Below are 26,770 nucleotides of genomic sequence, written 5' to 3' on the forward strand. Positions count from 1 at the left end.
GCTTGTTTTTCTTTTTCGGTTCATTTAATATTAGCGCCGACTTTCTGCAGACTCAATGGTCTTGCTGAGACTATTAGCTTCTGTTATCTAAATTGCTTTGTTGTTTATATCCCCATGTTCGTACCATAACTCTTGCAACTGATATGGCGAAACGAGTCGGAGAATCCTCCGACTCTTTGTCTCGGCGACGCCCAGCTTTCGCGACTCGGACCGCTCAAGAGGATGTCTCACGTCTCGACCCAGGAGACTCGGCGCATGTTATCTCCGACGAACGTACCAGCCTACTACCCTGGCCACCGACTCGATGGGCCCGTCCGTATGAGCCCGTGAATTCGTCAGAACCAACCGATGACCAACGCCATTCCTCACCCGTACATTACTTCCGGGGCCTTTCTCAGTGGTGGCATAGTCGAGGGGAACATGATCAAGAACAGGAAACCGGTGGAGACACCACTTCACAAAACGTGTACCTGTCTGCGAATCCTCTCCGCGACGTCCGCGCCGATAAGAAGGACAAGAGTGGACATCGATCCCGATCGGTAGATGAGCCGAAGAAGCTTGGTACATTTTCTGGTGTCTTTGTCCCAACGACATTGAATGTCTTGAGCATTCTTATGTTCCTCCGGTTCGGATTCATCTTGGGACAAGCTGGTGTATTGGGCATATTAGGTGAGCATCCGTCCTCACCAAGCCAGGATCCCACGTCTGATACATGAAAGGTCTGCTACTCGTATCATACACAATCAACCTCGTGACAACGATGTCTCTGTCCGCAATTGCAACCAACGGGACGGTCCGAGGAGGTGGTGCATACTACCTTATTTCTAGATCTCTGGGCCCCGAATTTGGTGGCTCCATCGGCATTGTATTCTATCTTGGCTACGTTTTCAACACCGGGATGAATGCTGTTGGCTTAGTGGACTGTTTTACCCAGAACTTTGGTGTGCAGTCTGGGGACTGGGCCAACTTCCTGGAGGAAGGCTTTTGGTGGCAGTACTTATGGGGAACTATTATACTGGTATTTTGCACGGGTATTTGCTTGGCAGGAAGTTCCATATTTGCGAGGGCAAGTAATGGGCTTTTGGTCATACTACTCGTGGCAACCTTCAGTATACCGCTATCTGCGGTTTTTATGAAGCCTTTCCCAATCCCTCGCCTGGGCGTTGAATTCACAGGACTTCGTTTGAAAACTTTGATGGGAAATCTCAAACCTCATCTAACTAAGGGCGCTGCAGGGAGCCAAATAAAAGGACGAGAGAACTTCCAGGACCTCTTTGGCATTCTATTTCCTGCCACAGGCGGTATCTTCGCGTAAGTTGCTGACAGCAGACTTTCAATTCCAATTCACTAATTGGCCACCAGAGGTGCAAGTATGTCCGGTGACTTGAAGAACCCGAGCAAGGCTATTCCTAAGGGTACACTCTCGGGTTTGGCTTTGACTTTTGTCGCCTATGGGCTTGTCATCCTTGCGATGGCGGCCTCGGTGACCCGGGAGTCTTTCTATAACAACGTGAATGTGATACAAATCGTAAGTTCTTCTTGAAGAGAGGAAAACTACAAGCACGCTCTAACTGGGTGTAGGTAAATGCCTCTGATAGTGTGATCCTTTTAGGAGAGTTCGCAACCAGTTTCTTTTCTGCCCTGATGGGTGTGATTGGATCTGCCAAGCTTCTTCAAGCCATTGCGCGAGATAGCCTCTTGCCTGGCATAGGAATCTTTGCCCAAGGCGCACAGAAAACCGACGATCCCGTATATGCCATCATCATAACTTTTGTGTTCGCCCAGGTCACGATGCTCTTCGACATCAATCGAATTGCGTCTTTTGTTACTATGACCTACTTGATGACTTTCCTCGTGACGAATCTCGCGTGTTTCCTCTTGAAAATTGGCTCTGCACCTAACTTTCGACCGTCGTTCCACTACTTCAATTGGCAGACTGCAGCGGCTGGAACGCTCGTCAGTGGGATTAGCATGTTTTTTGTGGACGGTGTTTACGCTACAGGATGTGTAGGTATCCTGGTGATTCTCTTCCTGCTGATCCATTATACCTCGCCTCCTAAGCCCTGGGGTGATGTCAGTCAAAGTCTGATATATCATCAAGTGCGAAAATACTTGCTTCGCCTGCGTCAGGAGCACGTCAAGTTCTGGCGTCCTCAGATCCTGCTTTTTGTCAGTGATCTCGACAAACAATACAAAATGGTCTCCTTCTGCAACTCGTTGAAGAAAGGATCTCTGTTTGTACTAGCTCATGTTCTCGTGACCGATGACTTTTCAGCAGCTGTCCCCGAAGCACGTCGCCAACAGACAGCATGGACAAAATTTGTCGAGTATTCCAAGATCAAAGCTTTCGTCAACATTTCCGTTTCGCCCGCTGCAGAATGGGGTATGCGAAATATTGTCTTAAATTCCGGACTAGGCGGCATGAGGCCTAACATCGTTGTGATCGACCAATTCCGATCGGACCACTCGCTCGTTGAAACCTTCTCCTTGAACAGTGGTCGCAGAGAATCGAGAACTAGACGCCACTCGGTCCACTCGAGCACGCACGCCGAGGATTCCACCGGGTCTGGGTCGGCAAATCCGCCTATGAGCGGACAGAGTTATGTCACGATCCTCGAAGATCTCTTGTTCAAGCTTCGGATCAATGTTGCCGTAGCTAAGGGATTTGAGGATCTAGAGCTACCAGACCACCGCGGTCGCCACACTAAGAAGTATATTGATCTGTGGCCGATCCAAATGTCCGCCGAGCTGGGGGCTGATAATGAAAGCAAGCAAAACGTGCTGACCACTAATTTTGACACGTACACTTTGATCCTTCAACTCGGTTGTATTCTCAACACTGTTCCTTCGTGGAAGAAGACATACAAAATCCGAGTTGCGGTGTTCGTGGAGTACGAGACCGATGTGGAAGATGAAAGAGGGCGGGTTGAGGCTCTCCTGGATAAATTACGGATTGAGGCCGAAGTCTTGGTTTTCTGGCTTGCTTGTGGTGATCTCCAGACTTATCAAACTATCGTCAATGATGATGCCTCGGTCACAGCTGCTACCCGAGAGAGGGTTAATTCTGCTCTACAGGGGGAGGACTGGTGGCAAGGTGTCTTACAAGCTCGTTCCCTAAGTCAAGAACCCGATTCGGACAGGACCAGCGACAGTCTTCATCTTGATAAGCCTTATACGTTACAAAGACCATCGAGTCAAGACAGTGGAGCCAGACCTTTACACCATAGAGTGACTGGGTTGAGGAAACTGATACAGTCCACTCGTCGCCGACGATCTGTCTCCAGCTTCCGGGCTTTAGGAGGAGTGAACCTCGGTATGCAAACGCATCGCTTGCTAGATGCGTTCGTCGACTACGACAGCTCCGATAGTGCGAATGAGAGCGAAGACAGTGACCTGGAGGCGTATGTCAGCGATCCAGAACCAGAGGACGGTGGAGAAGACATAGTCAATGCTCGAAACGAAGCTGTACCCGTTTCCGGCTCTTCGAGGCTCCTTGGACGGGCCAAGACCGATGACTGCAGCCCTACCGCAGACTCCCCGAGCACACCAGTGCGTGCGAGCTCTCAAGTAGAGGAAACCTCATCCTCTCAACTAATCCCATCCATCATTGAGACTGGCGACGATGCCTCCCCGAAAAGCAACCCTCTCGGTCTACGGCCCCCCATGAGCCGTTCTGCATCCAGCAATCGGTTCAGCTCCTCCCCCATCCCCGAAGCCAAAGTGATCACCGAAGCCGAGGAGGGCAATGGACCATCTATCATGTTTGCGACGCAAAACTCACCACCCCGATTTGCAAACAAGCTAGATTCTATTTATGCTCGTCGTCCATCTGCGGTGTCTCCCACATCCCCATCCCCCGGTGCCCACAGCAATACACCTGCAACAGGATACCCTGGTGTAGCGTCGGTTGCATTATCTTTCAATGATCTCCCTAGTCGAGCACAGCATTTGATTCTGAATGAGTTGATGGTCCAGCAGAGTGGGGATACTGCTGTTATATTCACGACTCTGCCGTCTCCAGTGGAGGGAACTTCACTTAGCGCGGAAGACAGTGCGTCTTATTTGAGCGACCTAGATGTCCTGTGGAACGGCTTACCGCCGTGTCTGCTGGTGCACAGTAACAGCATGACTGTGACGATGAACTTGTGATGAATTGATGACTGCGAATTCTACAGCACTGTACATAAGAGATATTTTTCTCTTTTTTTTTTTCGGGTTTGTGGAAGTATGTATTTGACAGCAATGATACTCATGCATATATTCTAGCTAGGTATAGATTTTATATTTGACTACAACATATCTTGGCTGTAAATGACTAGTTACATACCTATGTAGTGTAGGTGTAAATGCCCGATACAAAGGCATAGAGACGATCATCCCGGCGCTACTGCACGCCACAAAATCTCTGCACCTAGGATTATTGTATTATTGTACAATATATACCTACCTAGGTAGGTAACAGATTAAGAAATAACCCGAGTTGTAAAGATATAGAAGTATACCCTTAAGACCTAATAAGGAAATAGACAAAAAATGAATCTGACCAATTAATATTGTTGTGGCTGTGATTGGATAATTCCTCTCTCTCGTTCCCTGGTCTACCCAGTAGCTTCGAGCACTTCCTCCCCCAACTTTTCGACTTTACTCCACGTCTCTTGGCTATTGGGCGATTTGGACTATTATACTCATTCTTTTACCTTCTTTACCTTCTTTACCTTCTTCACCTTCTTTACTTTCTTCACCTTCTTTACTTTCTTCACCTTCTTTACTTTCTTCACCTTCTTCAATTCCTTGGATTATTGTCTATTTCTATCTGTTTAATTCCTAATCCAACCTTACACCCCCCCCTTTGTCCCTCGAATTCCAAGCCTGTCATGACCGAGAATGTCACCCGCCCATTGAACGGTATGGGTACAAACCCCGTTTCACGTCGTACAGTCGACTTTCATCCGGAAAGTACGGTCAAAGTCCTCCCTATTCACCCGAAAGGTGTGAATGGAAACTCTGTCCTGGACGATTCCGACAGCGCCTCCGTCTCCTCCGCCTCAGAAACACACGAAGTGATCGCCAGGGAATCCAAGCGGCCGATAATGACCCGTAAGGCCTCTTCGCCTATGGCACCCACTTTTATGGTATCTGCGCCGGGTAAGGTGATCGTCTTTGGCGAGCATGCTGTGGTTCACGGCAAGGCTGCCATGGCTGCGGCTATCTCTCTTCGCTCCTACCTTCTCGTCACCACCCTCTCTAAATCACAGCGTACGATAACATTGAACTTCCGGGATTTGGGTCTTAGTCACACTTGGGATATTGACACCCTACCCTGGGACAAGTTTCACGAACCCTCGAAAAAGAAGTTTTACTACAGCCTTGTCACCGAACTCGACCCCGAACTTGTCGACGCAATCGAACCACACCTCCAGGGCGTCTCCAAGGGCCTTCCAGAGGAGCAACGCAACATCCACATCCGCTCCGCATCCTCCTTCCTCTACCTCTTCCTCTCTCTAGGCTCCCCGCAAAGCCCAGGCGCTATCTACACCCTTCGATCTACCATCCCCACTGGAGCTGGCCTAGGTAGTAGTGCTAGTGTTTGCGTCTGCATTAGTTCTGCGCTACTTCTTCAAATCCGTACACTCGCCGGGCCCCACCCAGACCAGCCACCGGAGGAGGCAGAGACACAGATCGAGCGTATCAACCGCTGGGCATTCGTTGGAGAGCTGTGTATCCATGGTAATCCGAGCGGCGTGGATAACACAGTGGCCGCAGGCGGCAAGGCTGTGATTTTCCGGCGCGATGATTACTCGAAGCCTCCAACGGTCGTCTCGGTGCCCACTTTCCCCGAACTTCCCCTCCTACTTGTCAACACCCAACAAGCGCGTTCCACAAAGACAGAAGTCGATAAAGTCGCAGCCCTAAGAAATGCCCATCCCATCGTGACGGAGTCAATACTTAACGGCATCGATCAAGTGACATGCTCTGCACAACGTTTGATCGAGGACCCTAGTTTCGAGGGCATCTCTGAGGCTACCCTCGCCCACTTTGGAACCCTAATCCGGATCAACCACGGCTTCCTTGTCTCCCTAGGCGTCTCTCACCCCCGTCTCGAACGCATTCGTGAACTTGTCGATTACGCCGACATCGGTTGGACAAAGCTGACCGGTGCAGGCGGTGGCGGATGTGCGATTACCCTCCTCCGACCTAATGCGAAGGCCGAAATCAAGCAGGACCTCGAACAGAAGTTCGAGGAGGAGGGTTTCGCTACGTACGAGGTTACCCTCGGCGGTGACGGTGTTGGTGTTCTCTACCCGGCCGTCCTGCGTAATGGCTCGGACGAAGAGGGCGGTGAGGAGATCGATCAACAGAAGTTCGAAAATGCCGAGGGCCCTGAAGGTATTGAGCGTCTTGTTGGTGTCGGGGTCGAGGAGAGGAGAGAAGGCTGGAAGTTCTGGAAGCGAGCTACCAATTAAGCCGCTTGTCTTGGCCTTGCAACGCAGTGGTGATACCAATCCCGACTTCTTTCTTTTCCTCCTACCCTGAATCACCACCTTCTGCGGCCCAATTTGGGAAAGTCATTCAGGACAAGACTTTTGTTCTGTCTTGGTTTTGATTTGACCTTCTTTTTACCCATTCATCTCCCATTCTCTGTACACATTATCCTTATCCACCATATATGCATTATACACCCACTTCTTTTCCTTTTTCGTTTCATTCTCGGCATCAACCCTAATGGTCTGTCTATCTTGTTGGGTTTTGTCGTGGACTTGACGAATGCATTTGCGTTCGTCTCCATACCTGTTCGGATTTTGGTTCTGATTCTGATTCTGTTTGTTGTCCTTGCTCTCACTTCTCGGTTTCTGCAACCTTCGTTCCGGGCTTTCTCTTTGCATGAATTAAATTGACGACATGGCTGTGGAAGGACTGCTCCCCTAGATCGGTTCGGATTCTCAAAAATACATCAATCACATAATACTATTCGGTAGAACTTGCTTCTTTTTCCCGCACATAGACAAGTAGAGATCCCACCCCGAAGTGATACATGCCCCCAGATGCATGCTTCACCCCCACAGAGGGCAGTAGAGTGACTGGGAATAGCTTCATTTTGATGAAACCAACCTTTAACCTTTGCTTGGTGCATGTACTTTTGGGACGATTTATGAGCGAGTAGTTAGTTAGTCCATAGTTGTAATCCAGGGGAACAGAAGCGAAAAGGCAAAAAAAAAAAAAATGAAAGCCTACCTTGCGATGAATGCTGATATTGCAATCGCACGCTCTACCAAATGAAGTACTGGTGCTCTTGCTGAGAGACAATTGGCTCAGTTGGTTTCTTGTGGTAAACGGATATACTCACAATGCGGTTGTGGAGATCATTGACTTGCATTGGTTGGACCATAGAAATTTAGGGAACCTACAATATCAATCATTGTGTAGCTATAGACGATGACCGAAGGATCTTGTTTACTTTTTTTTTTTTTTACTTTTTTTTAATTTACAAAGAAGTTCTTCGTCTGACTATTGCCAACACAAAGCTCAGTCCGTCCTTTTCCCTCCTACTATGGACGCCTTTCAGAAGCCGTCCATCGACATTCCATTTCCAGTACATCCTACAGCAGACCTTTTCAGAGTGTACAGTTTGCTCCAGGTTTCCCGGTATGGGTGATCAGTGTTTGAAACTCCTTCATCCAGACCTTTGAACTTTGATGAATTTGGCTCACATTTAACTTGAACTATCTGATTTCCAAGCTGCCAATACAACCCTAGAATGGCGCTAGATGATCAAATCAACGAGACTACCCAATGAGAAGACCCTAGGAGCTTGGAAGCTTCCAAGGTTGCTCATCGATTCTTAATATTCTCCCACAAGGCTTCGCTGGCCCTGCTGCAATGCCATAGGAATCTTCTCTAAGCATTCCGCAGCAGCAGCAAATAGCCCGAGAAAGACTCTGCTCGGCCGTAACACACGGCTCAAGTACTCAGGGTGGAACTGCACACCGATAAAGAAGGGATGATCACGGATCTCGACAATCTCGATACGCGTACCGGTAGTATCTTTGCCAACAACAGCAAGACCGGCCATATCAAGCCTCTCAACGATGTCCGGGTTGATTTCGTACTGGTTTCGATGCCGCTCCTCAATCTGGGAAATTGTGGGGTCATACAACGATCGCAGCTTCGACCACTCGGTACCTTCCTTGAAGATACATGGATGCTTGCCTAGACGCATGGCGTCACGGCCCTTCTCTTGATTGTGTTCCGGCATGTAAATGACCACATGGTTCTTGGATTCTGGGTGGAGCTCTTGGCTTCCAGCATCCGGGATATCCATGACGTGGCGGGCATATTCAACCACTACGAGCTGCATGCCAAGGCATATACCCAGAAATGGCTTTTTATTAACCCTTGCCCATGTGATTGCTTTGATTATCCCGTCGGTGGCGCGAGTGCCAAATCCACCAGGCACGATAATACCCTTGACGCTACAGAGATCATGCCAGGCTTTGTGATACTTGACTGCGGAGTTCTGATAGGTCTCATCCTCGAGATGCGCGGCGTCAATCAATATGATTCTGACTTTCTTGTGGCAGTACATGGCTGCGTGTTCGATGGACTTGGAAACACTGAGGTAGGCATCTTTATTAGAGGTGTATTTCCCCACAAGGGCGATTGGGACTGTGTCGGTGATAGTATCTTGACTTCGAACAAGATAGACCCAGTCATTCCACATGCGCTTGCCTTCTTCCGTGCGTCGGGTTGGTGTTCGATCAAGTGGAAGTTCGAGATACTCGCAGAGGATGCCGAGCAGATTCTGTTTCTCGAGGAGAAGAGGTACGTGATATGTAGTTGATCCGTCGTGTACGGAAATGACCTGCTCCGGTTCCATTGAGCACATATTGGCGATTTTCTGGATGGTGCCTGGATCCAATGGCACCTCGCAACGGCAGGCGACCTTTTTTTATAGATTAGCTCAGAACACATTATGTATATAAGCATAGAGTGGTAGCATACAAGAAGTGGGCTCAATCCAGCACTCCGAACATCAGAAATGGACCTTTGAGTCGGTTTTGTCTTTTGCTCACCGGCTCCCGGCCTAGCCTGATGTTAGCTCACAGCGATATTTTCCTCGCTTGAAACAAGAAAAGCTCACGGTATGACAGGGACATAAGCTACGTGGATTTGAACGAGATTTTCTTTGCCGACCCTCTTCCGAAGCTGAGCAAGAGCGTAGACAAAGGGTGAACTCTCAATATCGCCCACGGTACCACCGAGCTCAATAATACACACATCAGGCTCGGCTTGGGACTTGTCCACGGGTATCTTCGCTGTCCGTTGGATGTATTCCTGGATGGCGTTGGTAACATGAGGCACGACTTGAACAGTTTTGCCTAAGTAATCACCGGCCCGTTCCTTCGAGATGATGTCTCGATAGATCTTCCCAGTTGTGATGTTATGGCAATGCTTCAGAGTGATTGAAAAGTAACGCTCGAAGTTGCCAAGGTCAAGATTTATCTCACCACCATCATCCGTAACATAGATCTCTCCATGGCTAGGTCGGTTAGGACGTGGGCCTGCAGAAGCTGTATCAAATTGGTGAGACTTACTGAAGTGGGCTCGTAGTCCCCGAATCGATGTTGATGTAGGGGTCTATCTTGATAGTGGTGACGATAAACCCTTTGCTTTGGAGCAGTAGGCCTGCGCTCGAAGCGACGATGCCCTTCCCTGCTCCAGAGATGACACCTAAAAATGTCAGTGTCTTATATCTTCGGGGACCGTATACCTCACGCTAAACGTGAAATATGGAGACTGCCCCGCTTTTCTCCACGGCTAACTGCAGAGCCACTTTCAAGGGTCTGGTAGATCACTGTTGAACTCACCTCCAGATACCACAATGTACTTCATCTTAGCACGTCGAGGGTCGAATCTGGATAGGAATGTTGATGGAAGGTAAGGTAAGAGAGAGAGAAAGAAAGCTAATCCCGATTGGGAAACATTTTTATGTACAACATGTGGGGTGGCAGATCAGACACCGCCTTTCTTTTTGGACAAAAGGTTTCTTTTGGTCTCTTCTTTGGTCAACTTTCTCTTTTTGTTCTTTTTTTTTTGTTATCAGAAGTGATAGAATTGGAAAGCAGGAAGAATCAATTTGCTGCATAGGCCTATACAGGAAGAAATGTTGTCGACTGAATCTTAAGGCCAAATGCGGATGCACTTTGTCACTTTGTACGGTACACAGTACACTTGCCAACATAACTAGTTAGTTATAGTTAACTACTGCTACATAGTTATGTTGTATACGCCTTTGGCCACCATACAAATCTAGGTATCTCTATATTTCCTAGCGGTTGCAAGTCCAAAAAATGGAGCTTTTGTACACCATACAAATTCAGGTATCTCTATAGGGACTTCTAAAGTAAATTGAAACTGAATTGAAACTGAATTATATCTGAATTGAATCTGAGGTAAATCCGAATTGAATGTATATCCAAAAAATGAAGATACCTGATTTGTATGGAGGTCAAAAGCTTCATTTTTTGGACTTGCAGCAGAATCAGGGTACTTGGATTACTAAGGCGCATGTAATAGTAATTCAGGTATTTTAATTTTTCTGTCGTTCGAAATTAAGGCATTCAGGCATAAACCCCTCCCAAAAGAGGTTTTGACCCCGGGCCCCTATACGTCTTCGTATACCGTATAGCCTCGTGCACCATCAGCTGAATTTCGATATCAATATCCTTTTAGCCATAAATCACGGATATTCAAGGGGTTACCTTCAAACAAACCAATATCCCGAGGTCCCGATCCGACCTCGGAAGTATCCGACGTCATGACTTCTCTCAACTCTCAATATACTCAACACACACCAATGCACAATGCATGGTGCAAGACAAATCGAGGTGCACAAGAAATTTAACAGCATGATCCAACAAAGATGTTCAAAATATGGTTGTGGTGATTGGAAACCCGCCTTCCTATATGTCGCCATGTCAGTAGATCCAAGCTGTTTATGACTCCTCCTTAGACATGATGATTCACATGCGGTGTCCATTCAGGGTCCATGATGCCTCTGTGGAGAACACCTGTCAGGCCAGGTTCAAACGAACGAATCACACCTCATAGTCATGTAAATCACTCTGACCAAAACAGGGGCATCGACTTTTCGAAAACCTTAGCCTTCTAAAGTATGGCTTTTTATCGACTCTTTTCGCTCCTCTACAACTATTTGCTATATTTCTCCCTATAGGTTCTGAGTCGTCATGAAGCCTATATCTGTGTCAGGCACCGGTCTCGCGACATCTATTGCTTTGGCGACATGTTTAGCAGGCGCGTTGGCCAAAGGGAATAGTTCGACTGTTCCGCTCAGGCTGACAGTCGCAAGGGAGGGTGGCAACAAGTCGAGTCCGCTCCTATATGGAGTTATGTTTGAGGTGAGCAAAATGCTAGCTCCATGCACGAACTATGTCACTAAGCTTTAAATATTGTTAGGAAATGGACCACTCTGGTAAGAGATTTGCATTTGCTGTCGAGATCATTACGAGCACGACTGACTATTTTAAGGTGATGGTGGAATTCACGGACAATTGCTACATAACAATGGATTTCAAGGAACTAGTCTGGGTCTGACTGCCTACGCTCCGGTGGGAGATGTGACAATCTTCCAGGATACCTCAAAACCCGTCAGCAAAGCAATTACGTCTTCGCTCAATGTTGAAGTACCAAATGGGGTTAAAGACTATGTTGGCTTTGCCAATACCGGTTACAAAGGAATTCCAGTCACCGGCGCCACATACAACTGTTCATTCTGGATGATGGGTAACTACTCGGGAACCATCAACCTGCAGCTTGTTGGGTCGCATGATGGTTCGATACATGCCGATCACAACTTGACTGTCAACAGTACGGATTCAAAATTCACGGAATTCAAAACCAGGTTCAACACTACTTATACACCAAAAGGGGACAATGAGTGGCATTTGACCTTTGATGGATCGAAAGTTGCTGGTAGCTCGTTGAACTTTGGCTTAATTCAGCTGTTTCCTCCTACTTTCAAAGGAAGAGAAAATGGGTTGCGAGATGACATTGCATTGTTTCTGGACGAGATTAATCCATCGTTTCTCCGTTTCCCCGGTGGGAACAACCTCGAAGGCTTGCAAGTTGAGTCTCGCTGGAAGTGGAACACCACGATTGGACCCGTGGTCGACCGCCCAGGAAGAGAAAGTGACTGGTTTTACCCTAACACAGATGCCCTCGGCCTGGACGAATATCTGTGGTGGTGTGAAGACATGAACATGGCGCCACTCCTAGCTGTGTGGTCAGGCAAGTCCTATGGGGACATCCTCTCCGGGCCAGACCTTGAACCTTTCGTCGAAGATACCATGAATGAGATGGAATATCTCTTTGGCGACTCCTCGACACATTATGGCAAACTGCGAGCCCGCAACGGTCGGAAAGATCCATGGAAGGTTGATCTTATTGAAATTGGAAACGAAGATGACCTGACCCGTGGCTGTGACACCTATCCGGATCGTTTCAATCAAATCTACAAGGCCATCCACGACAAATACCCACACATCACGCTTGTTGCCTCCCATGGGAATTATTCATGTCTGCCATCTCCCCTTCCCAAAAATGTCATTATCGATCTGCATCTGTATCGCGCACCAGACGACTTTGTCAAATTGTTCGATCAGTTTGATAACCAGCCGCGGAACCAGTCAGTGATGATTGGAGAGTTCGGATGTCGCAATACTACAGAAGAGACAGGAGTATACTGGCCTTACATGCAGGGCAGCTGCAGTGAGGCTGTATACATGATCGGAATGGAGCGCAACAGTGATATTGTCAAGATGGTGGCTTATGCACCCTTGATGCAGCACTTTGATTTCGTCACTTGGTCGGTAAGAATATCTATGCAAAAGACGTGAGAGAAATACTGGGAATATAGCTGACCACACCTTTTTATACTCATAGCCCACCTTGTACGGGTTTGATTCCGCTCCTGACTCTATCACACCTACAGTTTCATATTTTGTGCAAAAGATGTTCGCATCCAACAAGGGGGACACCATTCTTCCAGTCCACTCATCGGCAGGATTCGGACCTGTTTACTGGGTGGCCTCGAAGACAGGTTCACAATACTACTTAAAGCTAGCAAATTATGGTCACGAGCATCAGAATGTTAAGGTGAGTATACCAGGAACAAAAACCGGTAGACTGGAGATGCTTTCTGGACCCAAGTATCACGGCGACACGCCTTCCAACGTGCAAATCAAAACTGTCACCACCAGTGTCTTCAATGGACAAGGGAATTATACAATAAGCATGGATCCTTGGGCTGTCGCTGTTCTGGCAGTCTCATGAATGAGATGCATATGTCCCATAGATCTCAAGATATATCACAAAGTGCACACAGCATGAATGTGCGGGAATTCCACCCAACCAAGAACGGCTCATCCCAGTCATCATCATCAACTAGCATTTCTCTCATTCTTTCAACGCAAATATATCGTATCCGGGATGTTCGTCACATTGGAAGGCCTGCGCATTATTCGCCAGGTTGACCTCTTCGCTCAGTTAGTACTTCCTTGGTCAATATTGCTAAGCAACATACCAGGTAGTCGCCCGTGATATCTCATATGCAGGATCGCCTTTTGTACATTAGTACTGTTGGTTGTTGGTTTAATCTAGGCGTTCTGCATACCATGATAGCCAGAGCAATTATTATTTACTATCACTTGGATTGGCAGACATTAAGTCGTTGAGTTTAAATGAAATCCTCGTAGAATATAGAATATAACTAAATAATTGAAATTGACTCCTTCTACTAAGATATTCTGGTTCTTCCAAGTTGAACCCCCTCTGCTGCTGAGGAAAAAGCAAAACCCACGGTAATCACTTCCCCCCACTGATTGAGCCAATTAAATGAGAGTGATGGGACATAATTCAGACCAAATTCAGGGTTGTTGGTGATTGAGGCTGACTTTTGTCGACATTATTCCCGTGGAATTTTTGCTTATTCCCCCCTTTGGCGTATTCCAAAGCGCTGGCTGCGGGCGATCACATCACAACGTACCCAATCAGGGAAAATATCTCAATTTATGGACGAGTAGGATCTTCTCGCAATTGTTGGTAAGATTTGGATAATGTCTATGAATGTTGTAGGAGAAAATACAAGTTGATGTGTTGTTACTCCCGAGGCTTAAAATTTGTCGTAAACTTGCAATATAAATGTGGGGGGAGGGGGGACCATCTGCGTCGGTGTATTTTCGTGAACCGTGAAGATTCACTTGATAATCGTAATTGTCACTTTCTTTGTCCCCTTTGTTTGTCTTCGAGCCAAAATGCATGAGACTATCCCCGGAAACGAGGTCTACGGACCGGGAACCTATATCGACAAGATCGTCCTCCCTGTACCGGAAGATTCCCGCCGAATCTTTGAACTACTGGCATCACGAACACCCGGTTTCACAAAAGACACTGTATTATGGGATACTGTTAGCTTCGAAGGCCGGCTGGAGCCTATGGTCCCCGGTCCGATGAAGTCCCCCGTCGTGGCGGCAGCTCTGCATGCTATGTGCGGGTTAGTTGGAAACGAACTCCTTGAGCTACGTGATGGAAAGCCAGCGAAAGAAGCCAGCGTGACTGTAAACACCGATCATGCTGGAATCTGGCTTGCATCGACGTTTACTGCATTTGTCAATGGCAAAGATGTCTCGACTCTTGCACGGGCCCGCGAACTTCCGAACATCTTCGACAGGGACTTTGAGAAGGGGTTCGGGGTCGGTCCGTTGGCTGGTCGAGCCACTGCACTGTATCCCACCAAGGACTCCGCGGTGTGGTATCAACTCCATGGGTCGCTGGATGCAAGCAAGACACTCTGCTCGATGGGGATCAATATGGATGTGCCATTGAAGTCGTTTCAGGAGGGATATGACTATATTCGGGAACATGTGCAGAAATGGAGCCCCGATGAACTTGAGATGCACAATGTGAGACATGGATTATGTGGGAGCATCTGCTATTCGCCTGAAGGCTGGAGGAAGACTGAAATGGGGAAGCGGCTCGCGGAACACCCTCTCGTGAACTATACGCGTGAGTCGTATGCGAAATCGACGCCTCCGGTTCTCTTACCTCAGCTTCCTGATCGTCGGCCTCTGGCTGGGATCAAGGTCGTGGAGATGGTGCGGATTATCGCTGGTCCTACTGTTGGGGTGACCCTTGCATCGTTTGGTGCCGATGTCATCCGAGTCAACTGTAGTAGACTGGCAGATTTGAATGTGAGTGATATGGACTTTCCTTTTTATCTCAAAACAAAAAGCTGATCATGCCTGTCCAATAGGTCCTCCAATTAACTCTCAACGCCGGAAAACGCACGATCGATCTCGATATTGGACAGGAGGAGGACATGGCCCGACTCAAGGAGTTGGTGAGCGACGCAGATGTGTTTGTCCAAGGCTTCCGGTACGGGTCACTAGACCGGAAGGGACTCGGTCTGCAAAGCATGCTGGATGTGGCAGCCAAAAGAAACAAGGGCATTGTCTACGTCGATGAAAACTGCTACGGTCCATCTGGACCATTTGCCGAAAGGCCGGGTTGGCAGCAGATCGGGGATGCCGCATCGGGTGCTTCATACGTGATGGGTCAGTCGTTGGGATTCGATGAAGGAACTAGTGTTCTTCCACCGCTGCCAATCTCTGATATGACTACTGGCGTTATTGGTGCTTTGGCGACAATGTTGGCTATCCGGGATAGGGCCCAGAAAGGTGGCTCGTATCATGTTGTAAGCTCGCTTGTGGCGGCGGACGTCATTCTGGTGGACCCTGAAGTTGGCCTCTATCCCGTTGAAGTGGTAGAAAAAACTCTCGATACGTTCAAATTCGCACGCTCGTCTCCGGATCAGTTCGTCACGGAGATTATGATCCAGGTTATTGATGGATGGAAACGGGTTTTCCCGGAATATATTGCACAAGACTCTCCATTCATGATGAGCTTTGAAGATAGCCCATGGGGGCGGATGGATATGTTGAGGCCCGTGGCCCGACTAAATGACAAGGACGCAAGTCCTATTTGGAAGAATGCTCCTGTTCCGAATTGCCATCATGATCAAAATATCACTTGGCATGATCATCTCGCAGGGAGACGTTCTGGATTGTCATATTAGTATATACGATATAACTTCATGATCATTATATTCAAATTCCCAACTCTCCAGTGCTTTCAGATAAATCATATGCACCAAAATCATAGGCCGGAGGAACAACTGCTAGCATATCTTGCCAGTTCAAAGAAAGAGGAGCGGGTGGCCCTGTAGTATAGGAACCTTGATCTGTAGATATCAAGTTTGAAGACTGGATGTTGTCGGCATTATTTTCAGTCGCCTGGGAAGGATTGAAAAAAGCCGGGAAAGAGTTCGGGGCCAAGTAGTCATCTTGCGTGCACATCTGCCCCTGCGGACGAATGGCAACTGGTTGATCATCAATCGTGGGTTCTAGCTCGGGATTTCTGGCCCGATGAAACTGTTTCCTGACTGCATTTTCGAAGTCAGTGCACAATGCCAATACATAGTCCAAATATGTATCTTGCTCTTGGGATGCGACTCTTGATATGAAACTGACAACCCCATGAATCATAGCAATACCCGATTCAGTGTCAGGACGCGAAGGATCAGTGAGGATTTGGGAGAACAATGCAACCAAAGCTGCTCCTGGGAAGTAAACAATGCTCCTGGGTGATACATTAGCGACTAGCAAAAGTTCGACACATCAGATTAGCTTACCATTCGAAGGTTTGGCCGTAGTGTCGTCGGACTTGACTGATCAGTTCGATCGCTGCTCTTGCTGCTTCCGTTGATTGTTGGACTAATCTCTCTTGGTCATTCGACAGACCCGGGGGGCTGAGCCGCTCACTCTGTAGGCCGGTCGGCCAGCGCCGAGGAAGTAGACAGACTCGGTGGATATTGACGTAGCAACAATGGTATGCAAAGTGAAGTCTGAGGATGCTCGGTAGGAAGAGATGGTGGTCGGTCGAAAAGTTTCTTCGGGACCGGAGGATCGGTGGGATACTTCGGTTCCATGCTTCAAGATCGTTGAAGCAACCCCTCACATCTTTCATCAACTGTTCTTGAGTCTTATTGTATGCATCGGTGCTATAGAGCATCGCAAACTTTCCGTTGGATGACAGCAAATCGAGCGAGTGCTGAGAAGAAATTGACCGTGGAATTGTCCGATCTCCATTACACCTAAGCCATCAGGTGGGTTCTCATGAGACAGCAAAGTACTGTAATCGCGAGTATCTTGGGCAGCAGGGCGGCCGGTCCTCTGGCAGATGTCGGCGTCCAAAATGAACGCTATCCAGAAGACTCTTTTCCATTCTTCGATCTGGGACGCCGGAAGACCAAAGTAGTTGGACTTGTGCAACCCAATAGATTGTGACAGACGTACAGCTGCAGCGGCAAACATGAACAGAGGTTGTGGGTTTGGCGTGCCATGAAAGAAGATTGCCAGCCCAAGAAGCGCTTGAACAGCAAGGAGATCGCAGGTTCGCATGAACAACTCTGTGACCACGTTCATTGCGTTTTTGACATGACCCAAGCATTCTTGCCAGTCGTCGCTGCTGGCACCGGAACTCTCTGCCCTTTGCATGTATGCAAAGGCAAGGACAATATTGAATGCAGCCCACCATGAGGGACTTTCGTTAGGATTCCATGAGAAGTGTCTGCTGACCATTGCCATAAAACTTTCGGGCCCGAAGAGCGGTAGGGCCTTGTTGAACGTGTCAAAATATTCATGGACAAGATCTAAGATGACCGCCTTCGATGGTAATGGTTGGGAGCATCTGCTTTGGAAATCATCTTGAAGAGTTCGAGGATACCAGTCGGCTAGCCTCCATCGACTGCTGTTTCTCTGAACGACATGGCGCCATACATTATTACCCGTCTTGCTTTCAAGCCAGCCCACACCCTCAGGGGAAAGGATCGAAAAATGAGAGGATGCACCTGGGCGTAGTCGGTAGAATCAGCAGCCATCCGTGTGACCATTGAGGAACGATAGTCGGTGAGCCAATTCTCACCAAAAAAGCGCATTGCGCCTTTCGGAGTTTTAATGGTATATGACCCTTCATCGCCATGGTCTCGATCGGCCTGGGTCTCGAAAAATGCTTGAGCGGTGCCATTTCTCGGAGATAGCAACTCTAAATCAGATGCTTCTGAGGGTTGGACATGCTCTGGGCCTGTGTCTTTGTCACGAGTCAACAGTCGCCGTCTCTTGGACGCATGTGCTTCATTCAATTCGTCTTGTAAAGACTAAATGCGCTGCTCTAGCTCATGAACATTTTCCCCGCTGTGAGTGAGTCAGTGAGTGAGTGAATATGTGTTAATTTTAAAGACCCAACAAGCAAAGTAGAATATACAGGTTGTGCTTTTCTTGCGTCGCACGGTGTCTTCGTATTTGCAGGGTAAGTCGAATGTTCTGCAGGGGACACAGACTGGCCGAGTCCCATCACATTTGACCTTCTTTCGTCTGCATATACTGCATGCCTTTATAGTGTATGTAGGTCAGCTTTCAATTACAGTTGTTCCCTCAATGTTGTTCCCTCAATGTATGGGGGCCATGGGCCCATCTGAGGGCAAGTCTATACCTTGGCAAGGCGTATACCATTGCTGGGGTTCCCATCCATGATACAAAATTATTGTATAGTAGCACCAGAACTGTTCTCAGAATTGCAATCCCTGCGCGGCTCCAACCATCATGATTAACAATTGTAGGCCGAGGCAATATGAGAGGCTAAGATTCAGGCGTTAAGGTGTTGAGGCGTTAAGGCATTAATAATGAGTCATCAATAATACCTCAGGCCATAACTGTATAACTATGCTACTCAATTGGATTTAACACATCCCCTAGGTAGCCCCATTAGGATCGTCTGGGCCTTCATTTGGACTTGTCACCAAAAACCGAGAGACTCAGCCCCGAATCACAAGCTGTGATTCCAGTAGATTGTTTAAAAGTCCTAATTATATTTACTCACCGCGGGATATCCATCGGGGAGGATTAACGGCCTGCCGAAGAAGTTGGCCTAGAACGCTCACCTTGGCATTCTGGAAGACTTGCACTTTTGAACTTTCTAAATCGGTCTGCATGTGAGTTGTGAATCTAGGGTGCATTCTATATCAACTTTATTGGGATCCTATCTATAGATTCTGAATGGGAATTCTAGATGGACATCAGTGGTATAGTAAGTAGGTAAACAAGAGAACTAGAGCAGAAGTCATATATCTCACCGTATACGATTAGACCAAAATAGTAATAAATAATATGATATGAATCATTTGAATCATTTGATTCAATTTGGGTTATCCTGTACACCTTGTACTCCCCTAACATAGGTTCCTTCAAATGTACTTTGATCTTTGTGTATCAGGAATAGTTCGAGCTCGCGATATATTTCCATTCTTCGAACCTCATCACCGAATTCGTAGGACCAGCTATCCTAAAAAGGAACGATTTGTCCCAAATCATAGCAATGCAACGGGACGTTACTCTGTATAACAACCCAATCTAGCCACAGCAAATAGCCGCGAACCATAATCAAGCCTAAATGCATAGCTGATAGAATTATTGTTCACTGACCGCCACGACTATTGGAATATTGTCGCACGATTCAGCTGTGTCTTGGTATCTGTTTGAATCACCTTTGCTCTGCCTTCGGTGAATGGCTGTGGTTCTGGCCATTGTCACACTATTTTTTGCATCACAGACTGGACCTCTCAGACCAAGGTTACTCTCTCTTCAAGAAATTATATTCAAAGGCAATGTAACCGTAAAACAGGAGGTACTTCTATCGGCCAAGTTGAGACATGTATCGATCAATGAAAAATAAGAATGAAGCCACGGCGAAGGCAAGCTTGTTGAATCTATTGGCTGACTTCGAGCTTGTCACGATGTTATTAATATTGTTTCAAACGCCTCATTGCCAAGGAGCAAATATGGTTGCAACAACAAGTCATGAATGCAACCTGTGGCTGGATTATCTGTTCTTACCCGGTTGTTTTGCAGGTACGGTGCTTCCCAGGTCGTATGAACTTGTCCGACAAGTCAAAAGATCACTCCAGACAATCGAACTTCAGCACTTCGCCGAAGAGTTCAGTAACTCCCACATATAAAAGCATCAAACCATCATTTTCAAGCATTCTTCTTTCCCTCAGCCAAACTCCTCAGCTTCATTGCCAGTCTCCAGCCATATAATCAAGAACAAAAGCCCACAATGGTTGCCATCGGTATCCGATCTCTCCTCTGCATTTTGGGAATTGCTTCCCTTGGCACATCTGCCGCTGTCAACACCGATACCATTCAAGGCTGGCAGCTGACCCAATACTGTGAGTTGAGCTAAAGTAAAGCTCCACCATCTCAAGCTAGGCTGATGCAGAATCAGGTAACGAGTTCTATACTGTTGGTAATGGAGACACCTGCTGGGACATTATCGCGCGAAACCAGAACAAGTTCACCATGAGCCAGCTTCTGTGCTGGAACAACGACATCAACCCGTGGTGCTCGAATCTGATTCCGGGCCGACAGGTCTGCGTTGGAGTCGAGCATCCTGGGCCCGTCTGCTAGATAATGAAGTTCATGGCTGGATTGCTGGCATTATAATTCGAGAAAAAAAAACAAGTGCCCGACATCGCCGAGACCTTTAATCTGATTGTTTGATGGAAGTAATGAGAGAGTAATTTTTTGATCTGTTATTACAGACGGTCATTCATTAAATCAAATTTGAGAAGCTTGTTGGTATTGATAAACTTATGCACTGTTTCTGTTCCAGGCATTGTGTAGGAACTGTCTCATCGTAACTGGCTTCACCTCCGGGAACCGGGTATTTAGACGATCGCCCGGCAATTGAAAGACATTGTTGACTGTGAGTCTGCTCACCAACGCAGTGGCCTCTTTGAGCTCGTCCGTTGAGTATTCTATTCCCTCTGGCTGCGGAGGGACGGTGACATGACCAGTCTTGATTTGCTCCAGACTATCGTATGTCACCTTGAATTTCTTGCCTGTTTCGGAAATTATTATTAGGTTATTGGTGTATCTAACATAAGGACGTGCGATATGCTTACCAGTGAATTCTTCCGCCATGCTGAGAACCTGGTTGTAGGTAACTTCATCTCCAACGATTACAGTGAATTCAGGCCATTCATCAAGGTCCAGTGCTTTGACTAGGTAAGTAGCCATGTCGTACGTATATGTCATACAGATCACGTTGTTCCCGTCTCCTGGGATAGCAGCCGTGCCGCTGAATATATCAATACCAAAGGTGAAGGGCTGCAGGTGAGTTTGGACATGGGGCATTCCCCAATAGTCCATAAAGAAACCGGGGATTACCCTGGTATATTGTAAGCCACTAGCCTTGAGGCGATCTGCCGCATCAAGCCAGTATTGGATACTAGGGTCAATCGGGAGTAACCTTAGAAGGTTAGATATCAGCAAGGATATGGCATACAGCTGAAGCTGGCTGGCCTACTCGGTGGTTTGGACGAATGAGTATTCACTGGGGATGAATCTTTTCGTCGATGCTGAATTCTTTGCAGCTTCAATCAAGTTCAACTGAGACTGACTTGTCTCATCAGAAACAAGACCAATGGCGGATATGACGGTGTGGATGTTGTGTCGCTCAAGCACACGTGCCATCGAGGGAATATCCTGGTAGTTGACCTGCACATTTTGAATATTCTGTGAAGAAAGGTCCTGTTTTACCTGAGAAGAAGGTCAGTTACTTTCTCGAGTGGAAAATGTCTCTACTTAACATACACTGCGAGATAAAACGACAACGCCAAATTTAGAGTCGAGCAATTTTTCAACGATAGTTTTTCCTACTCCACCAGCTCCACCAGCCACAGCAATGACCGTCATGATTGAGAAGTCTTTGATAATCGAAATAGTCGAAATAGTCGAAATAGTTGAGGTTGCCACGGAGGAGGTCCCCGCGATAACCCCACTACAACAGATTTTCATGCATTTACTACTTCTACATCTAACTGTAGGGTCCACAACGTATAATTAACTGCTTATGTATTTCGAATCCCTAATCTACATATTGCCAAACTCCAATCAAATCTCTCTAGAAAGCACACATCGGGGATTCGGGATCCAGACATCGGCGACTTCAGGACTTCCCCGGAGGCCCCGCGGTCACGGTATTATGACTAATATCGGAGGGAAAAGAATATAAAAGCCAAATCTCCCGATGTTTCTTCTTCAGCGATTTTCCCTCTAAAACCAATATACAAAATCTTATCTCATCATGTGTATGAAGGCTACCTGCTCGACCTGCAGTGAGTGTTCACTATATTTCTCTTCAAAAACAGCAGCTAATTATTACAGACAAAGTCACCTGGTGGGGCTGTGGAAGCCATATCCCTTCGGTGATGGACTCAATTCCCGAAGGCGATTGGTGTGCCTGCACACCTCAAGTTGAGAAGGATGGGAAGAAGTACCCTCCCAAGGCGGCGAAGGCCGGTTGACTACAAGGATGTGTGATTTGTTAGTTTGAGGAAGTGAGTGTCGCATGTTTTTTGAAAGAAAGAGCGTTGTAAGGGAGTTGTTATCAGAAAAACTTGGTGGATCTGTCAATTGGAGCAGAAATATTATGACAGTATAACGAAAGACAAAAGCAAAAGCAAAATTCAACCATGTTTAATATAAATCCAAGGGATTGAGTGTGGCTGCACTGTTGCCGGTCTCATAAGTTGGGAGATCAATAACTATAGACACTATACCTCAACCGAGTGAAGACTGGTAATCGGTGCAAACGAGCGAAACCCTCATAGACTGGTAACACCCGGTGGTTGAAGCTATATATTCCATATCAAGTCAGAAACCGAGGATAATATTTGCATGTAGGGTGATCAACTTACATCTTCCACCCACCACGCTTTAGTGGTATCGTACTCCCCAGCCAGTTTCTTATGAAGATTCGCTTCGAACCTCCGGGGGGTATTGACCTGCATGCCCTTCGACCAGTACTGGGTTTCATGTCAGTTAGAAGCCCACTTCTTGTACGTTCGAAGGTACGACACATGAGGAGGTTGGTCAACGAGCTTCACTAAGTAGTCTGTCATGTCGGAGAAGGAAGAAGATGGATCCCAAGATGGAAAGCGTGGTCAATGGTTTCTTTCATATTGGAGGGACATGAACTTTGGGGAAAGACCGACTTGACTGCTATCACGCCTGTAGCAGATACTTTCCTACAGCATACAAAACTTTACATACACCTCACACACCAGAACAAAAAACTAATCCATAAGCCGTCAATTTCTAACCAGTATGCACCTTTATTCTTTCTCGATCATTTCCATACGTGAATATCATGTAGATCAATCACAAAAAAAGCGCAGAAACGGGGCAATTTTTCCGACCTAAAAACAAAGGAACGGTCGTACTAACACGAAGGGGATGACAGGAGTAAAAAAGAAACCGTGAAGAAAGGGGAAAAATAAAAGAGAAAGAACATGCCATTACATCAGAATCTAAGCCTTGATCGCTGCACCCAATGCACCACCACCGAACTGCTGGCCACCAGGTCGACGATCACCTTGGGGAATGCGGGCACCGCCACGACCACCACCACGACCGCGACCACCGCGTCCGCCACGGGCACCGGGACCGTGTTCGCGCTGGAAGGCGTTGGCCATACCCTGAGTGCGCTGCTCGAGGGTCTTCTCGTTGGACTCGAGAAGGTTGGTAGACTTGTCGGCCAGGGTGACAATCTGGGACTGGAGACGGGAGAGCTCGACGCCCTTGCGGAAGATGATGGCGTCGTTGACCTGGTCGAGAGCGGCGGCGAGCTCTTCGTGCGAGATCATGCGGGAGATGATGGAGACAATCTTCTTGGGCTCGAGTTCGAACATGGTGGCCAGAGAAGAGATGGAGAGGCTGTCGTAGTAAGGGGCGTAGGTGAAGAGGTAGGTGCGCAGACCCTCCTCTTGGGTCTGGCGAGACAGCATGGCCTTGATCAACTCGGGCTGGGGCATGAGGTCCCAGATCTTAATCGCGGCGAATGTAGAGGCGGAGAGCTTCCAGTCACCAGCGGCAAGAGCCTTGGCTCCAGCAATAACACCGTCGCGGGTGTTCTCGGGGGACCGGTGAAGACCTGGCGCTCATTGTAGTCCAACATGCGGCGGAAGGTCTTGGAGATCATGCGGCGGCGCAGCTCGGGGGTGGAGGAGGTCTGGGCCATCAGAGGCACCTCAAGCAAAGCACTGCTGGTGAGGTAAACGCACTCAAGCAACTCGAGGTTGATGTGCATGTGGAAGGGCAACTGGCGCTGGCGTTCCAGACGCTCCTGCTCAGGGGAGACAGTGGAGTAACGCTGCATGATGATACCCTGGGCAAGGAGCTCCTTTTGGCGGCCGCTGCCGCAGATCTCACCAAGGGTGTTCTGGGCCTCGTAGATGAGGCCAGCACGGAAGGCACAGAGACCGATCTGAACAAGGGTGCGGTTGAAGAGGATCTGGGTGCTGACGTCGAATGTGGCGATGTTTTCAGTCAGATGAGACATGAGCATCAAGTCACGGGACTTGTAGTATTGGTCGTGCAGAGCAAGGAAGTAAATTTGGCAGAGCATGGCGCGAGCGCGGGGAATGCCATCGCTGTGTTCGAACAGGTAGTTGCAGATAGAGGCCACGAGGCTCTGGATATCCCCAGACTTATAGGTAGCAGTAACTGCTGACTCGATATTTGTGGGAACTGCCTTGTCCTTGGCCTGCTCGACAATGGCAATGACATTAGCGGGCTTGAAGTAAATGTGCTCCAACCGTCTGATAACCAGTCTGTTCATGCTTTCCTGGCCATTCTTATCGGCACCCTTGAGACTCTCAACGTAGAGCTGCGAGCGAACAAGGGAAGCGTAAAGTGCCTGCTCATCTGTCAGGCGCTCAATGTACTCTGAGGTGTGGGGGTCAATCTCGCGGAGACCCTTTGTGAGGCTGTCGTCGAGGTGCTCCACCAGGGATACGACGGATCCGGGAATGAAGAAGATCTCGCCCTCAGCAACAGTAGGTTGCTTATCGTCGTCCTCCCACTCGTCGGCGACTTCGCTGACAAGGAATTGGCGGTTCTCTTCCAACACAGAAAGGAGAGCAGAGTATTCCTCGTTCGCGGCCTGCCATTGCTCACTTGACATGTAGGTGGCGGTGGATGTGGCAGTAAGATCGAAGCGGGTGGAGATCAGGGTCATGTAGGTGCGGATGCGTTGGTAAGGAGTAGTGGCAACCTCGAGTAGCTTCTGCATGGTGCGGATCTGGTCGGCACGGTCGGTGTTCTTCTTTCCGCGGGACTCAACAATGACACGGAGGTGCTTGAGGATGCTCTCGGGGGTGTACTGGAGGGTCTTGCCACCACGTCCGACAGTAGCGAAACCATCATCCTCACCAGCAACAGCGGCGGCGGCAGCGAAGTTCTCGATCTTCTCGACCTTGGTGGGCTTGGGGGCAGGGGCAGGGGCGGGGGCAGCCTCAACCTGATCCGCCATGAAGGCATCCTTATCGGCGCGGTATTTCTCGACCAGGGTGGCGTATTCCTTGTTGTTCTTCTTGATCTTCTGCTTGACCGCGTTGAAGCCCTTGCTGTTGCTAGCGTTCATCTTCTTGTTCGAGGCCTTCTGCTTGGAAGCGGTCTCGTTGGTGAAGTCTTCGAGTTCCGCAACGGCCTGAATGTAGATCTTGGGGGTGGGACCGGTAACCTTCAGCATCTGGCGGTTCAGGTTGTCGAACTCTGTGTGGGAATCATATTAGTTCATGCCGTTCCTTGGGCCTTCCAATTTTGCTGGCTCTCTGGGTCCTCCCGGGAAGTGTGCGGACTCACCAGTGGCGATGACAGCCCAGTCGTTGATCTTCTCGGCATTATCAATCAGGCGGATGGTGCTCTCGAGGCCCTCGAGACGCTTGTCCTTGGCGGACTTCACGACTGTAACCTTCTCCTCCTCCTCACTCTCCTCGCTTTCGGTGTCATCGTGCAAGAACTTGGAGGCACCGGTGCGGCCCTCCTCGCCCTCCTCGTCGCTGTCGGTGCTGGAGCCGGAGTCGGAGTCATCACCGTCAGAATCTTCCTCGCTGCCGGAGCCGGACTGGTAGACCTCCTCCTCCTCATCAGACGAGCTGTCGCTGTCGCTGCCGCTGCCGTAAAAGAAACGCGACGCCATGGTTGCGGATTGCGGATTCGTTAAAAGGAAATGGCGATCCTTAAAGCTGAAAAATCAGGTCGTCGGCGATACAAAGTTGAAGTTCCCGCAGTTGAGAGCCACACACGAAATTTAAGCGAGGGGCTGACTAAACCCGATTAGGAATAGCGCATAACAAAGAAATAAGTTGGTCTTTTATTTTTATACTCCGTCCTTCTCTTAGTTATTGCTTTGACTTAGCCCTCGGTTGATTTGTTGATTTGATCGGGTTGACTATTTGCTGGGTTTGAATTTACTGCAGAGATATTTGGAAAAAAGAAGATTGACTAACTCAAGCTGCTTTGGAATCGGGAAATTTCCTCTCATCGACTTTATACTGGGAACGAAGGCCTGACCGATGGGGCACAGGCAGGCACAGAAGAAATGAAACCTTGGAAGCTGCACTCATCAACTCATCACTATTGTTCTATTTACCATTCGATCATTAACTCTACTAGTTACTGCATGCAGAAAACAGAACGAGGAGCCCCCCTGAAAGAAATGACATGCCATGATATATGACCGAAAAACTTACCTCGACGAAAAGAAAACAGATTGATCAACATCCCCGGAAAGA

General features: G+C 48.1%; 10 protein-coding genes across 10 annotated transcripts; 6 read left to right on the top strand and 4 right to left on the bottom strand.

The window, feature by feature from the left end:
• Positions 1–143: 143 nt before the first annotated feature.
• On the top strand, positions 144–4,149 carry N7516_011422 (putative cation chloride cotransporter; the record flags this gene model as incomplete). The annotated part of the gene is made up of 4 exons (XM_057224140.1): positions 144–669; positions 720–1,311; positions 1,363–1,528; positions 1,582–4,149. The coding sequence occupies 4 exons, from the start codon at positions 144–146 to the stop codon at positions 4,147–4,149; spliced, it is 3,852 nt and encodes a 1,283-aa protein (XP_057069280.1).
• Positions 4,150–4,874: 725 nt separating this feature from the next.
• Positions 4,875–6,464, top strand: erg12 (mevalonate kinase; the record flags this gene model as incomplete). Its single annotated transcript, XM_057224141.1, has 1 exon — positions 4,875–6,464. The coding sequence occupies one exon, from the start codon at positions 4,875–4,877 to the stop codon at positions 6,462–6,464; it is 1,590 nt and encodes a 529-aa protein (XP_057069281.1).
• Positions 6,465–7,840: 1,376 nt separating this feature from the next.
• On the bottom strand, positions 7,841–9,891 carry N7516_011424 (uncharacterized protein; the record flags this gene model as incomplete). The annotated part of the gene is made up of 5 exons (XM_057224142.1): positions 7,841–8,941; positions 9,001–9,082; positions 9,140–9,538; positions 9,594–9,729; positions 9,867–9,891. 5 exons carry the CDS (start codon positions 9,889–9,891, stop codon positions 7,841–7,843), a joined length of 1,743 nt encoding a protein of 580 aa, XP_057069282.1.
• Positions 9,892–11,246: 1,355 nt separating this feature from the next.
• N7516_011425 (uncharacterized protein) lies at positions 11,247–13,350 on the top strand (the record flags this gene model as incomplete). Its single annotated transcript, XM_057224143.1, has 4 exons — positions 11,247–11,417; positions 11,476–11,491; positions 11,548–12,887; positions 12,961–13,350. The coding sequence occupies 4 exons, from the start codon at positions 11,247–11,249 to the stop codon at positions 13,348–13,350; spliced, it is 1,917 nt and encodes a 638-aa protein (XP_057069283.1).
• A 980-nt stretch (positions 13,351–14,330) lies between these two features.
• On the top strand, positions 14,331–16,150 carry N7516_011426 (uncharacterized protein; the record flags this gene model as incomplete). The annotated part of the gene is made up of 2 exons (XM_057224144.1): positions 14,331–15,266; positions 15,329–16,150. The coding sequence occupies 2 exons, from the start codon at positions 14,331–14,333 to the stop codon at positions 16,148–16,150; spliced, it is 1,758 nt and encodes a 585-aa protein (XP_057069284.1).
• Positions 16,151–16,181: 31 nt separating this feature from the next.
• Positions 16,182–18,663, bottom strand: N7516_011427 (uncharacterized protein; the record flags this gene model as incomplete). Its single annotated transcript, XM_057224145.1, has 6 exons — positions 16,182–16,713; positions 16,766–17,184; positions 17,226–17,983; positions 18,058–18,289; positions 18,374–18,523; positions 18,625–18,663. The coding sequence occupies 6 exons, from the start codon at positions 18,661–18,663 to the stop codon at positions 16,182–16,184; spliced, it is 2,130 nt and encodes a 709-aa protein (XP_057069285.1).
• A 1,584-nt stretch (positions 18,664–20,247) lies between these two features.
• Positions 20,248–20,597, top strand: N7516_011428 (LysM peptidoglycan-binding domain-containing protein; the record flags this gene model as incomplete). Its single annotated transcript, XM_057224146.1, has 2 exons — positions 20,248–20,359; positions 20,416–20,597. The coding sequence occupies 2 exons, from the start codon at positions 20,248–20,250 to the stop codon at positions 20,595–20,597; spliced, it is 294 nt and encodes a 97-aa protein (XP_057069286.1).
• A 183-nt stretch (positions 20,598–20,780) lies between these two features.
• N7516_011429 (uncharacterized protein) lies at positions 20,781–21,887 on the bottom strand (the record flags this gene model as incomplete). Its single annotated transcript, XM_057224147.1, has 4 exons — positions 20,781–21,031; positions 21,095–21,441; positions 21,499–21,731; positions 21,786–21,887. 4 exons carry the CDS (start codon positions 21,885–21,887, stop codon positions 20,781–20,783), a joined length of 933 nt encoding a protein of 310 aa, XP_057069287.1.
• A 359-nt stretch (positions 21,888–22,246) lies between these two features.
• On the top strand, positions 22,247–22,585 carry N7516_011430 (uncharacterized protein). Its single transcript, XM_057224148.1, has 2 exons — positions 22,247–22,309; positions 22,359–22,585. The coding sequence occupies exons 1-2, from the start codon at positions 22,279–22,281 to the stop codon at positions 22,496–22,498; spliced, it is 171 nt and encodes a 56-aa protein (XP_057069288.1). The 5' UTR covers positions 22,247–22,278; the 3' UTR covers positions 22,499–22,585.
• Positions 22,586–23,503: 918 nt separating this feature from the next.
• nip1 (translation initiation factor eIF3 core subunit c) lies at positions 23,504–26,243 on the bottom strand (the record flags this gene model as incomplete). The annotated part of the gene is made up of 3 exons (XM_057224149.1): positions 25,839–26,243; positions 24,153–25,748; positions 23,504–24,126 (listed from the first exon to the last, which is right to left on the bottom strand). The coding sequence occupies exons 1-3, from the start codon at positions 26,173–26,175 to the stop codon at positions 23,504–23,506; spliced, it is 2,556 nt and encodes an 851-aa protein (XP_057069289.1). The 5' UTR covers positions 26,176–26,243.
• Positions 26,244–26,770: the final 527 nt, after the last annotated feature.

Source organism: Penicillium verrucosum (assembly GCF_028828655.1).
Source record: "Penicillium verrucosum strain IBT 35672 chromosome Unknown utg000005l_segment0_segment0, whole genome shotgun sequence".
Classification (NCBI taxonomy): Eukaryota; Fungi; Ascomycota; class Eurotiomycetes; order Eurotiales; family Aspergillaceae; genus Penicillium; species Penicillium verrucosum.

Coding starts and splice junctions, on each gene's coding strand:
- N7516_011430 (XM_057224148.1), top strand. CDS start 22,279: ATGTGTATGAAGGCTACCTGCTCGACCTGCA. Junction 22,310..22,358: donor GGCTACCTGCTCGACCTGCA/GTGAGTGTTCAC, acceptor TAATTATTACAG/ACAAAGTCACCTGGTGGGGC.